Source organism: Chiloscyllium plagiosum, chromosome 48 (assembly GCF_004010195.1).
Source record: "Chiloscyllium plagiosum isolate BGI_BamShark_2017 chromosome 48, ASM401019v2, whole genome shotgun sequence".
Lineage (NCBI taxonomy): Eukaryota > Metazoa > Chordata > Chondrichthyes > Orectolobiformes > Hemiscylliidae > Chiloscyllium > Chiloscyllium plagiosum.
Genome location: NC_057757.1, coordinates 1 through 14,863, shown reverse-complemented (window position 1 = coordinate 14,863; position 14,863 = coordinate 1). Strand labels below are relative to the sequence as shown.

Below are 14,863 nucleotides of genomic sequence, written 5' to 3'. Positions count from 1 at the left end.
TCCACACTCACTGCTTCTTCGATTTGGAACTCGTATTTCTCCAGGATGTTGAACTGCTCATGAATGGGGCTGATGCGTGCCTCTGTCTTTGGGAGTTCGTTCTGAAGGTACTCCAGGTGCTGGATCCCACTGGTCAGTTCTTCCAAGTTCTGAGGAGTATGGCTTACTCTAAAAGTTTCATGCAAGACAGAGAACAGTACAAGTTAGGACACAGTAAAATGCAGGATGTGATCACAGTAGACACACAAGGGAGATGATATTGCCAGGAATGGAGAATTTTACCAATGAAGAGAGGTTGGCTAGACTGGGCTTATTTTCTTTAGAAGAGAGATGGCTGAACTTAAGTTTAACTTCAATATATAATAGACCAATAGTGTCAGAAATGTTGTGACATTTAAAATACGCAGAGATAGGCACTCAAGTTGCTGAAACCTAGTGGGTTCCGGACCAAGAGCTGGAAAAACAAGTTTAGATTGAAAAGCTCTTTCACCTGGCACAAACAGGATTGGTCTTCATTATTATAATTCCTTCTGTGGTTCTATGATCATTCCCACTCATCAACAGCAATGCGACTGACTCAGTATTTTAAACATACGGTTCCTGCGCAATGGCAGATCCTCGCCAATCATGAAATATTTGCCAAGGTGTTGCATAGGGTTCCTCAAAAGAATTTCCTTTGTGATTGGCACAGAGCTAGGTGACAATGCAGTTGACACTTTCAATGATAGCAATGACCTCTGGATGTAGAATCCTGCCATTTACAGTTGCCCAGGTTCATTCAATGGCTACAAAGCATTTGGCGCACTTTAATTTAAAGTAGGTATCGAAATAATTTCTCTTTTGGAATTGCACCCAGGAAAAAGTGAGTGCCATCATAGAGCATAAAGCTATACAGCATGGCAACAAACCCTTCGGTCCATCTCATCAATACCAACCAGATATCCCAACCTAATCTGGTCCCATTTGCCAGCACTTGGCCCTCTAAAACTTTCCTATTCATATACCCATCCAGTTGTAATTGTACCAGCCTCCACCACTTCCTGTGGCAGCTCATTCCATATCTGCACCACTCTCTGCGTGAAAAAGTTGTCCCTTAGGTCCTTTCTCAGTCTTTCTCATCTCACCTTAAACCTATGCCCTCTAGTTTTGAACTCCCCCACCCCAGGTCTGTTTATTGAGACAAAGTGAGCACTGCAGATGCTGAGGTCAGAGTCGAAGAGTGTGGTGCTGGAAAAGCATAGCCAGTTAGACAGCATCTGAGGATAAAGAGAATTGACATTCCTGATGAAGAGCTTATGCTCGAAATGTCGATTGTCCTGCTGCTCAGATGCTGCCTGACTGACTGTGCTTTTCCAACACCACATTCTTCAACCTTGTCTATTTATCCTATCCATGCCCCTCATGATTTTATAAACCACTATAAAGTCACCCCTCAGCCTCTGATGCTCCAAGGAAAACAGCCCTAGCCTGTTCAACCTGTCCCTATAGCTCAAATCCTCCAACCCTGGCAACATCCTTGCAAATCTTTTCTGAGTCCTTTCAAGTTTCATAACAGCCTTCCTCTTGCAGGGAGACCATCTGAATGCAGTATTCCAAAAGTGGCCTAACCAATGTCCTGTATACACACAACGTGACCTCCCAACTGCTATACTCAATGCACTGACCAATAAAGGCAAGCATACCAAACAACTTCACTATCCTGTCTACCTGCAACTCCACTTTCATGGAACTATGAACCTTCACTCCAGGGTCTCTTTGTTCAGCACACTGCTCAGGACCTTCCCATTAAGTGCCCTGTAGGAAAGCAGTGAGCCATATTTTAAAAGGAGAAACATCCCTGACCATTTGTGATGAATCAATAATGATATAGAAAGGATGGCCAGATTATCAGCAGGAAACTGGAAACAGGTGCAGACAGGGCTAGGAGAGTCAGATTGCAATAGCATGCCAGCAAACCCACTTGTTGCCATTTTCTTCAAGGAACTGACAGAAATCCAGCAGCATCTGGCTTGCCATCTCACTCAGCAGTGTGGTGAATTTATTTTGCCACTCGTTGCAGTGCTGAACGAGGGAGAATTTTAACGGAGAGCAATCAAGAAGGACAAACTGAATCTGCACAATGGTCTCCTCCTTCTGGACATTGTTGGCCACTTCTGTGTAGCTACAACAGAAAAAGAAAGATCAAGTGAGTTAAGGAAAAAGGCCCACGTATCAACAGCAATGCTAATGACAGAGCTAAAGCACATGATTCTGTCATTTCTAAAGCCTTCATTTATGGTTAAATTTCATTGCAAAGACCATGTGTTTTATTTTTCTGTATTTTAAACCATGGATTGAAACGAATAAAGATCGGTTTTATAACTAAGCATTGCTGGCTGGAGGGACTACTGCATATTTTGAAAGCAAGCATCCTGATACTCTTTGTGAGCACAGTTTGCACAGCTTCTGGTCCCAGCTGTGGTTGAAGTGTAGTTGTAAATGAACTGGTTGTGCACAGATGGAGATTTGGTTAGCACCATGCAGCTGATTGGTCTGTGGATGAGCAACCAGCTGTCAATGATGAAAAAGGCCTTCATCCTGCCATCAAATACATGATTGATTCTCAGGTTGCTGAACAGCTTGGTTCTGTGAACAAGAAACATAGTCGCCTCCAGATCTCTCAGGAGATGTCTTTGTTCTCTGCAGTAAAAGCCACAGTAAGCCTGAAGAAAACTGGTTTATTCTTCCTCCAGTAGTTGCTGTAAGCTGTGACAAGTCAAAGACCTTTCATAAGTGTAAACTAGGACTGTCCTGTACCTCTCACAAACCAGTCAAAGCACCTGGAAAAGGAAAACTGAGAAGCAGCATTCTGAACAGCACATGAACCATTTCTGCAGATCTTGTGCAAAAGATCACTAAACTGCATTCCCAATTTTCCCTACATCCATAACACCCATTTCTTTTGTGTGTGTGTGTGCATGCGCACGTGTTTTAATGTTTTAGTGTTTTAATTAGCAGGTTCATATGCCAATGGATCATCCAGTTCACCTGTAGCTATAGTCTGTTTATTTGTAATAAATGGTGATTCTTGTTAAGAACAAAAACATGGTCCATACTTTGTGCCAACCTGGAGCTAAGAAAGCAGGAAAGTTGGGGAGTTATACATACTTTTTAAAATCTTTAATGTTTGTGATGACTCCGGGAATAGAGGGGCTTGATTTCCAGCACGCATTCCCAGTGAGGCATACTCAGGAGTTGGAAAGATGATGGCCAGAAGGACAAAAGCAGGTTGTATCTTCAAAGCAGACCCGCACTCCAATCCCAGTCACACCCTGGCTGTCCAAAGCCATTTTCAATTATATTACTATCACTAAAATCATCATCTCAATTGAATCCTGAATCATCACAGAATTCTGTCAGTGTGGAAGCAGGCCATTTGGCCCATCAGGTCCACACTGCCCCTCCGAAGAGCATCTCACCCAGACCCACACCCCCATCCTAACCCTGTAACCTTGCATTTCCCAAGGCTAACCCACATAGCCAGCACAGCCATGGACACCAAAGGCAATTTAGCATGGCCCATCCACCTAACTAGCACAGTTTTGGAGTATGGGAGGAACACAGAGCACCCGGAAAAACCCCACACCGACAGAATGTGTAAATTCCACACAGACAGATGTCCTAGGCTGGAATCGAACCCGGGTTCCTGGCACTGTGAGGCAGCAGTGCTAGCTACTGAGCCTCACTGCTGCCCGTTATGCCAGCTATCTCACAGACAAATATTTGAAGACCATATTTGAATAACTCGCTAAAAATGTTTTATAATTCATTCCTGCAGTGATAATACAGAACCTGTAATCCTTACTTTGAATGGGGATTGGTTAGCTCATTTGGTTGGCCAGCTAGTTTGTGATGCTAACAGTGTGGGTTCAATTCCTACACCAACTGATGTTACCGTGAAGATCTCTTCTTCTCAATCTCTCCCTTGGCCTGTGACATGCTGACCATTAGGTCAATCCCAGTATCAAACATCTCTCTCTAATGAGAGAGTGGTCCTCTGGGGCTATGGTGACTTTACAATATCTAGAACATAGAACAGCACAGCACAGGAACAAGACCTTTGGCCTACTATGTCTGTGCCGATCATGATGTATTTCTAATCTAACCCCATCTTCTGCACATTTGCCGTATCCCTCTATTCCCTGCCTATTCAAGGGTCTGTCTAAATGCCTCTTAAATATCCCTATAGTATTTGCTTCTACCACTTCCCCTGGCAACATGTTTCAGGTACCAACCACCCACTGCATGAAAAACTTGCCTGGCACATCTCCTTTAAATGTTCACCCACTCACCATAAACCTACATCCCTTTTCTTCTCTTTTGTGTAATAAACTTAAACTCTTTCGTTACAAGTACACTGACAGCCACTTGTGAACATGTTCAGTGGCTGACCACTAAAAGTTATGGTTCATCAAGGCAGGTTTCACTCAGGGACTGGACTTGTCCTGTATTACCATCAGCTGCGATCAATACCAGTATGTAAAAGGCAAACTAGAGTACAAGAAAGAAACCTAAGGAAGATGCAGAAGGCACTCGCATCAATGTGGAGTGATAGAAATGGTTAGAGGCCCAATATGAACTCTGTACAAGAGGTGGGTTTAGAACAAGTTAAAGTCTTAGTCAAGGTCTCTCACCGGGCAATATCTGCATCAAAGGATGACACCGCTGGATTGAGGCGCTTGTAACGGCGGATGAAGGAATCTTTGTTGATCTCCCAGATCTCACGATAGGTGTCCCAGGTTTTCAGATAGTTCTGAAGATTTGTAGCATTGGTCGCCATGCCCGAATTGATCATACCTTGGATCTTCCTAATTTCATCATCATTCTCTACAAGAAGTAATTGCATTGTAATAGAACTTACATTTATATAACTTCTTTTTATATTTATATAATTTATATAATTCTACAGCAATGCAACATTTGACACTGAGCTACATGAAGTCATGTTGAGGTTGATACAGGACATTGGTTTGGCCACTTTTGGAATATTGCATGTAATTCTGGTCTCCTTCCTATCGGAAAGATGTTGTGAAACTTGAAAGGGTTCAGAAAAGATTTACAAGGATGTCGCAAGGATTGGAGGATCTGAGATACAGGGAGAGGCTGAACAGGCTGGGGCTGTTTTCCCTGGAGCATCGGAGGCTGATGGGTGAGCTTACAGAGGTTTATAAAATCATGAGGAACATGGATAGGATAAATAGACAAAGTCTTTTCCCTGGGGTGGGGAAGTCCAGAACTAGAGGGCATAGGTTTAGGGTGAGAGGGGAAAGATATAAAAGAGACCTAAGGGGCAACGTTTTCACCCAGAGGGTGGTACGTGTATGGAATGAGCTTCCAGAGGAAATGGTGGAGGCTGGTACAATTGCAACATTTAAAAGACATCTGGATGGGTATATGAATAGGAAGGGTTTGGAGGGATATGGGCCAGATGCTGTCAGGTGGAACTAGATTGGGTTGGGATAACTGGTCAGCATGGATGAGTTGGACCGAAGGGTCTGTTTCTGTGCTGTACATCTCGATGACTCTATGACACTAAGTTTGTAGAATAATGAGAGGTATAGATAGAGTTGTGGTAGTTGGCTTTTCCCCAGGATGGGAAATTTCAAGACCGGAGCCACATTTTTAAGGTGAGAGGAAAGAGATTAAAAAGAAAGAGGCAAATATTTTACACAATAGATGGTTCGCATGTGGAATGAACTTCCTGAGGAACATAGAATGTTACAGCGCAGTAGAGGCCCTTCAGCCCTCGATGTTGCGCTGACCTGTGAAAATAATCTGATGCCCATCTAAACTACACCATTACGTCATTATCCATATGTATCTCCAATGCCTATTTAAATGCCCTTAACGTCGGTGAGTCTACTACTGTTGCAGACAGGCCGTTCCATGCTTCTACTGCTCTCCGAGTGAAGAAACTACCCCTGAAATCTGTCCTAAATCTATCATCCCTCAATTTAAAATTATGTCCCCTCATGCTAGCCATCACCATCTGAGGAAAAAGGCTCTCACTGTCCACCCCATCTAACCCTCTGACTATCTTATATGTCTCGATTAAGTCAGCTCTCAACCTTCTTCTCTCTAACGAAAACAGCCCCAGTTCCCTCAGCCTTTCCTTGTAAAACCTTCCCTCCATACCAGGCAACATCCTAGAAAACCTCCTCTGAACCCTTTCCAAAACTTCCACATCCTTCCTATAATGCAGTGACCAGAACTGCACGCAATACTCCAGGTGCAACCTTACTAGTGTCTTGTACAGCTGAAGCATGACCTCATGGCTCTGAAACTCAGTCCCCCGACCAATAAACACCAACACACCACATGCCTTCTTACTAACTAGGAGGAAGGGCATGTGCCCGAAACGTCGAATCTCCTTTTCCCTAGATGCTGTCTGACCTGCTGTGCTGTTCCAGCAATAAAGTTTCAGCTTCTTACTAACCTTATCAACCTGGGTGGCAACGTTCAGGGATTTATGCACTAGGACACCGAGATCGCTCTGTTCATCTACACTGCCAAGAATTTTACCATTAGCCCAGTACTATGCATTCCTGTTACTTCTTCTGAAGTGAACTACCTCATACTTTTCCACATTAAACTTCATTTGCCACTTCTCAGCCCAGCTCTGCATCTTATCTATATCCCTCTGTAACCCACAACATCCTTCGGCACTGTCAACAACTCTGCCTACCTTAATGTCATCTGCAAATTTACTAACTCATCCTTCTATGTCGAAATCCAGATCATTTATAAAAAGGACAAACAGCAGTGGCCCCAAAACAGACTGTTGTGGCACACCACTGGTAACTGAGCTCCATGATGAACATTTCCCATCAACCACCACCCTCTGTCTTCTTTCAGCGAGCTAATTTCTGATCAAACCGCTAAATCGCCTTCAATCCTGAATCTCTGTATTTTGTGCAATAGTCTACTGTGTGAAACCTTATCAAACGACTTACTGAAGACCACATCAACCGCTTTACCCTCATCCACCTGCTCTGTCACCTTCTCAAATATCTCAATAAGGTTAGTGAGGCACGACCTACCCTTCACAAAACCATGCTGTCTTTCCGTAATCAAATTATTCCTTTCCAGATGATTATAAGTCTCTTATAACCTTTTCCAACACCTTACCCACAATCAAATGGTAGATGTGGGTATACTTACAATGTTTAAAAGACATTTGGATAGATACATGAATAGGAAAGGTTTGGAGGGATATGGGCCAGGAGCAGGCAGGTGGGACTAGATTAGTTTGGGATTAGGTTTGATATGAACTGGTTCGACTGAAGGGTCTGTTTCCTTGCGGTTTGACTTTCTGACTTTCTAAAAGCTATAAGATTTTAAGGAGCATTTAAAGGAGTGGAGAGGATTTAGGATGGGAATTCCAGAGTTTAAGGATGAGACAGCTGAAGGCACAGACTCCAGTGGTGGTGCTATTAAAATCAGGAATATGTAAGGTACGGAATTGGAGGAATGAAGAGGTCTTGGAAGGATGTGGAGTTGAAGGAATTTACTGAGATTGGGAAAGTGTAAGAGTATGGAGAGATTGGAACACAATGCTGAGAATTATTTTTAAATTGCAACAATGCCAGTTAAGGGAATCAATGTGGAATAGATTCGAGATGAATAATGAGCAAGCTTTCCCATTTTGTTTCCCACCTGCTGGGTGAAATTCCTTTGCAGCCCATTTCTAGGCAACTTCAACCATTATGGATCTGTGTGTGCCTTACTAACAAAGTAGTTAATCTGGTGAGGTTAACTTTGGCTTGTTAACACACCTCACACAGAACCAGTTTCTAAATAAATTTTCTCATCATTTCCCAGCTGTACTCTGGGGATGTTACTCCTCAACTTTATTGTCATCTTAAGCACAGAATCACTTATAAATTGGCAGTCATGAGTACACACAACATGGGTAAAAATGGTTAATCATGCCATTTTCATAGGTACATCGATTAACTGGTACCCAGTTACTTCTTGCTTTATCCATAAGACCATAAGATACAGCAGCAGAATGAGGCCATTCAGCCCATCAAGTCTGCCCTGCCATTTGATCAAGGCTGATACTGTTCGCAGCCCCCATTTTCTTGCCTCCTCCCTGTAACTCTTGATCCCCTTACTAATCAAGAAACTATTTATCTCTGTCTTGCAGACACTTAAAGACTTGGCCTCCACAGCCTTCTGAGGCAATGGGTTCCACACATTCACCATCCTGTGGCTGAAGACATTTCTCCCCACCTCAGCACCAAAGGGTTGGTTGTCCATTCACTTGGAGGCTGTGCCCCGCACATTATTAACCCTGTTTCAGGTTTTAATGTCAGGGGTGAAACATCACAACAATGTACATGCCTATTAAGATTGATGCTGGTGTTTTTTGAGCATATAGTATTTAACAATAGTATGAACCAAGTCAGTCAGGAGTACGTTTGCCTTCTGGGTATGTGATACATTGCAGCGTGAACTCTGGTGCTGCACTCAGTGTGGTGTAATTCACCTGTTGCTCAGGTCTCACCTTCCCTTTCAGAACCTGAATGCAGACAAAAATCACAGCTCCCACAATCATTACTTACCAATATTTTGGAAAACAGGAATCAGAGTAGATTTCCTCCTGGTCAGTAGCTCTGGGATACGTTTGAAGATGGAAAGGGTGTTCTTAATCTGAAAACTGACACTGTTGACAGTGCTTGCAAGGCTGGCGAGAGTGGGTGAAAACTCCACCTGAAAGCAAAGCAGGTGAAAGCGGATGAGTAGAGAATTAGTAGATAATTAACTAAGGCACAGAACAATAACATGAAAATAGGAACAGTAGGCCATTCAGCTATTCAATTCAACCATGGTTCAGCTGTACCTCAACTCCACCTCGATCCAGATTTCTTATTTCTCTTAACCAAAAACCGTTAGCTTTATCAATTGTTCCTCAGCTGTTGAGGGGGAGTAAGCTCCAGATTCCCACTCCCCTCTGTGAGGAAGTGCTTCCTGATATCACTCCTGAACAGTCTGGCTCAAATCTTAAGTTTCAACCTCCTATTCCAGATTTCAAGCCCACCAGCCACAAGAAGAAACAGTCCCTCTCTGACAACCCAGCTGAGTCTTGCACTATTTATAAAGATGTTTAGAAGGTGTTTAGTAAGCTTACCTTTATTGTCAGAGTATTGAGTACAGGAGCTGGGAGGTCATGTTGCGCTGTACAGGACATTGTTTAGGCCACTTTTGGAATATTGCGGGCAGTTCTGGTCACCTTCCTAAGTGAAGGATATTGTGAAACTTGAAAGGGTTCAGAAAAGATTTACAAGGATGTTGCCAGGATTGGAGGGCTTGAGCTACAGGGAGAGGCTGAATAGATAGGGGCTGTTTTTCCTGGAGTGACGGATGACCTTATAGAGATTTATAAAATCACATAAGTAGGGTAAATAGACAAGGCTTTTTTCCCTGGGGTGGGGGAGTCCAGAACTAGAGGGCATAGGTTTAAGGTGAGAGGGGCAAGATTTAAAAGGGACCTAAGGGGCAACTTTTTCACGCAGAGGGTGATGTGTGTATGGAATGAGCTGCCACAGGAAGTGGTGGAGGCTGGTACAATTACAACATTTAAAAGGCATCTGGATGGGTATATGAAAAGGAAGAGTTTGGAGGGATGGGACGAGATTAATTTAGGCTATTTGTTCAGGATGGACGAGTCGGACCAAAGGGTCTGGTTCAGTGCTGTACATCTCTATGACGCTATGACTATGTTTACTGGATCAGCCTGAATCGTCCATATACCAGAGGGGTATGAAAAATCTACAATGAATCTAGCAAGTTGTGAAAGAGATCTACCTGTGGTGGGCCACCTGAAGTGTCATCCAGAAGAGTCACCATGACCCTGAAGAGAGCATTGGGTGTGGATTTGGCATCCCCATTGATGGCCTTGGACAGCTCCAGCAATGATCGTTTAATATTCAGTCTGAAGGCTTCTTCCACTGTTCGATCAACTTTTTTGGCATAATTCAACCAATAATGCTGCACCTACAAAGCCACAATCAAAAGGAGATTAAATATCAAAATCTTAATAATTATCAAACTCACTGGATTAGCAAAGTTGATTGGGAGTGGACACCTTTTAAAGGGAAAAAGGATTACAGGGTTGAAAGATCAGGCAGGAGGGAGTGTGAATAATGGGTAGTTTTTTGGAAGTGCCAACAGAGGTACAGTGGGTTAAATGGCCTCCTTTTGGGCTGTGTGATTCTAGGTCATCAAAATGATTGAGGCACAATGGTCTCACTGTACCGTTAGCCCAATGCTGTTATCGTTGATATTCTTTGTGGTATGTCTCCCAGAAATATTGATGCTGGGACTGCCTCAAGGTGTGACCACACTGACCTCCTGCCTTTCTTTATAAGTTAGGTTAACATTAAAGGGCAGCATACTGATTTGATTTATTATTGTCCCATCTACCAAGGTACAGTGAAAAGTTGTGTTTTGCTTGCAGTACAGACAGCTCATCCCATACCGAAATAACTGCACAGAGACTGGTATCCTGTCACCAAGTCACCCTATATTTAATTGCGCACAGTACACTGGCTATGGTAAGCCAGCACAGAGTCACTCCCCTAGACTGAGGGGATTCTCGATCTCCTGGTTATATCGGTCAGTCAGGGCCTTCCTGGTTAACAGTGCACACTGACTGAGGCCCAGCCAGCACAGAGTCACTCTCCTAGGCTGAGGGGATTCTCGATCTCCTGGTTATATCGGTCAGTCAGGGCCTTCCTGATCGTCCCAGGTTAACAACCCCAATCAAGTATCTCATAGTCAACAAAATCCAGCTGGTTCCAATCACTACACATATAAAGTGCATTAGGGTAATAAAACAGTGAGGAAACAATGCTACAATTGCAAAGAAGGGTCACAAACAGCAAGACTAGCATTAAGCTTGAAATTTTAAAAGTCCATTCCAGAGTCTAATAACAGCAGGGAACAATGTGTTCTTGAACCTGCTGGTGGGTGTGTTTAAGCTTTTGTATCTTCTGCCCGATGGAAGAGGTTGAAAGAGATTATAACTGGGGTGGGTGGGGTCTCAGATAATGTTGGCTGCCTTTCCAAGAGAGCCAGATGTATAGATAGAACCAATCGATGGAAGTTTGGCTATGAGTAGATTCCCTACAGTATGAAAACAGGCATTTATGGCCCAACCAGTCCACACTGACCCTCCGAAGAGTAACCCACCCAGACCCATTCCCCCTGACTAATGCACCTAACACTACGGGCAATTTAGCATGGCCAATTCACCTAATCTGCACATCTTTGGACTGTGGGAGGAAACCGGAGCACCCGGAGGAAACCCACACAGACACGGGGAGAATGTGCAAACTCCACACAGACACTCACCCGAGGCTGGAATTGAACCCAGGACCCTGCCGCTGTGAGGCAGCAGTGCTAACCGCTGAGCCACCGTGCCACTCATATGCTCACAACTCTCTATAGTTTCTTACAGTCCTGGGCAGAGCAGTTGCCATACCAAGCCAGATAAAGTAATATGGACAAGTCTGATCCCAAATTGAAATTTGGTTTGATATAGAACTTCAGTTCTGTTTTTGCTATTTGTTTCCCATGGTGGTCAGTCAGTGGACATATTCCCAAGAAGCTGCCACTGTACTTTTAACAAAGGCACTTCAAAGTTTATTATATACACACACACAATAGAGAGTAAAGGTTTGGGGCATAAAAGGTTGAGGAGAACCTGACAGATGTGCATAAGATTATGAGTGGCATAGACAGGGTTTCTTTTAACATATCCATGGGATATGGGGCTAGGCCATCATTTGTTGCCCATCCTTAATCACCTAGAGGGCAATTAAGAGTCAATCACAAGGGTGAGGTTTAGAAGTCACATGTAGGCCAGACCAGGTAAGGACAGCCTACATTATGTGTAGGACATAAGTCAACTAGATGTGTTTAGCAACAATTGACAATAAACCGTTTCATAATGACAATTAGAGCCTTAACTCCAGATTGTTACTGAATTCAAATGCCACCATGTGCCATGGTGGGAGTCCAAAAACAATACCTGGGCCTGTGGATTAACAGGATCGTGATGATATCAGTATGCCCTCCCCTCTCCCTCAGGTGGATAGAAAGCAGCTGGTCCCCTCAGTTGAGGGTCAATAGCGGGCCTGTGGGGTCACACCTTTAAGGAAAAAGGCAGGAGGTTTTGAGGGGATTTGAGAAAGAAACCTTTTCATCCATCTGGAATGCACTGCCTGGGGCAGTAGTTGAGGCAGCCAACCTCACAACCTTTAAGAAGAACTTGGATGAACACTTGAAGTGTCATAATATTCAAAGCTGTGGTCTAAGTGCTGGAAAGTGGGGCTAGTGTAAATTTAGCGTAGCTTTGGCAGTATACATTCACTCGGCCAAAGGGCCTCTAGTGTACTGTATGATTCTAACACAAAGTATTTTACACTATACAAGAACTATTTGAAACAGTATTATTACAAATAAATATTAGATGATGTTATAAAATTAAAAATAGACAATTTCAAAGAAATAAAGATTTTAACCATTTTATCCTCAAACCTAAGTAACATGCCTTCCAGTCTTCACTTTAAAGTTCCATGATCAGTTGTAATTGCTTTCTGCAGCTTCCTTCTTACTGACCCCTAAACACTCTGAGAGCAAACATTTGGTTATTCCTCATTCCCAGTTCCCAGCAGTTTTCCCCAGCCCTGACTTTCTGGAGACTGCTGAACCAACAGCATCCTTTTACTCTGACTTAAACTTACACACTCTTCCTGACCTTACAGATGGCTGTGTCTTTCTGTGATATTGGACTCCTGTCACTAGGCAATGTCAGATTTGTTTCCCTATTCTACCTTTGTTACTAATGCAATGAATTGTTCACCTCAAGGATTTTAAAGATCACATTTAAATGCATGTAAACAAAGCTTCAGACACTCTACCTCCACTCACAGAGATCAAAAATGAAAGTAACACTGCATTCAACCTTTCTTAGCACACACAATATCTACACTTCTCGTTGCCACGGAAGGGCTGCCAACATCATCAAACACCCTTCCAACCCCAGTAATACTCTTTTCCAACCTCATCTTTCAGGCAGAAGTCACAGTAGCTTGGACATATGTACCAACAGGTTCAAGAACAGCTTCACCTCTCCTGTTATTAGACTGCTGAATGGACCCGTCTGACTACAAATCTAATGTTGATCTTGCTTTGTGCACCCCTTGTGCAGCCGTAATCTTGTATGTCTCGCTCTGTCTAAGTACCCTTTGAACTGCACGTCCTTGTTTGTTATGATCTGCCTGTACTGCTCATAAAACAAGTCTTTTCACTGTACATAGGTACATGTGACAATAAATACAAATCAAACCATATAAACACAAATCAAATAAAGATTGTTCCTCGACTTTAGAATCCAAGTATTAATCACACTTCCTGAATCGTCATCACAATACACCTTTTGGAGAACTGACTGAACCTCTCCACTGAAATGGAAATGAACACACAAGTCTCATCCAAAGTCTCTTTAGTTCATCCTCTTCAACCCCTCTCCTCTTCCCCAAAACCATTGCCACCATTTCTCAGTTCTGATGAGAGGTCATTAACCCAAAATGTTCACTTTTGCTTTTCTTTCTCTGCTGATGCTGCCTGATCTGTTGAGTATTTCCAACACTTTTTGACATTTTAGATTTCCAGCACCTACAGTGTTCTCCCTTCACAAAAGGAGGTTAACCTTCCAATCTTGAAGGATGGATGATGATATTTGTGAGTGGGATAGCAGCAATGATCTCCGAGATGTAGGAATTTTGTAACCCAGGCTAGTAATGAGAGAAGGAAAAAAAATAAAAGGATTGTGATGCCTCGATAGTACATATACACATCAAAACACATCAAACTCACCTCAGATCCGTCACTCTTAAAGACCAGATATGTCTGACGCATGATTGTTACAATCTCCTTGTGTAGTTTTAATAGTTTTGTCTGGATGTTTTCTTGATGTGCCTGCTGTGCTTCTCGAAACTCCTTGTCACTGTACGTGCGCTTACTGTCGATATGCACCAGCAACATTTCACTCATCTGATAGGCGTATTGTTTTACTGCTTGACTGGACGCTTTATACTCATCAATTGTCAGCTGCAGCTGTTTGGGAATTAAGACCACTTCAATGAACAGACAGATAACTCAAATTAATAACATTTTGTGACTTTTAATCGATATATATATATTCCCTTGGGAACACCCCGAAAATATTGACACACACCCCCGGAGATCCCCTGTAAATACTGAAACACCTCCTGGGATTCCTTGTAGATACTGACACCCTCCCTGTGAACCACTGTAAAATACTGACACAGTCGCCAGGACCCACCAGCCCACTCCAACAGCCAGACTCCTGTGACAATGTTGTGCCTTTAAGGGGTGTGTTTTGTCCTGTTTTATTTTTAGAGACAGATTGGGGGACAAGCGAAAAGCAGTCTATGAGAAGATAAACAACTTGTGAAGCCTTGGGTGTTTTTTTTTTAAAAATTGGAACAGTAAAAGCAGCCTGAGTGGGTGGAGACACAGACAGACCTAGGATTTCGCAGGTTTTGCTTTAGTTAGTTAGAGGGTGTGAACTGAGACTGTGGAAGGAAAAGATCTCTCTCTCTCTCTCTCTGGGGCTACTGCATGTATCTCTTTCTTGCTGATAGGATTGCACGTATGACAATCTGTTTCCTGAATTTGTCTTTTGCCAAGGGTGTGTTTATGGGATATTACTATATTAGAACAGTTAATTAGTCATAGTTATTGTATCTATTATTCTGTTAAGTTTTCCAGTAGAGTTAAGTTATTCCAA

General features: G+C 43.0%; 1 protein-coding gene across 1 annotated transcript in view; it reads right to left on the bottom strand.

Moving 5' to 3' along the window:
• The window catches only part of LOC122544440 (dynein axonemal heavy chain 2-like), a gene marked incomplete at its 5' end in the record, with an annotated part of 71,011 nt that extends 56,845 nt beyond the window's left edge, over positions 1-14,166 (bottom strand). Inside the window, 6 exons of the mRNA XM_043683687.1 lie at positions 12-168; positions 1,961-2,161; positions 4,674-4,866; positions 8,607-8,754; positions 9,850-10,038; positions 13,927-14,166. Coding sequence (XP_043539622.1) covers positions 12-168; positions 1,961-2,161; positions 4,674-4,866; positions 8,607-8,754; positions 9,850-10,038; positions 13,927-14,166 — 1,128 coding nt within the window. The remainder of the gene's footprint in view (positions 1-11; positions 169-1,960; positions 2,162-4,673; positions 4,867-8,606; positions 8,755-9,849; positions 10,039-13,926) is intronic.
• Between the last annotated feature and the right edge of the window lie 697 nt (positions 14,167-14,863).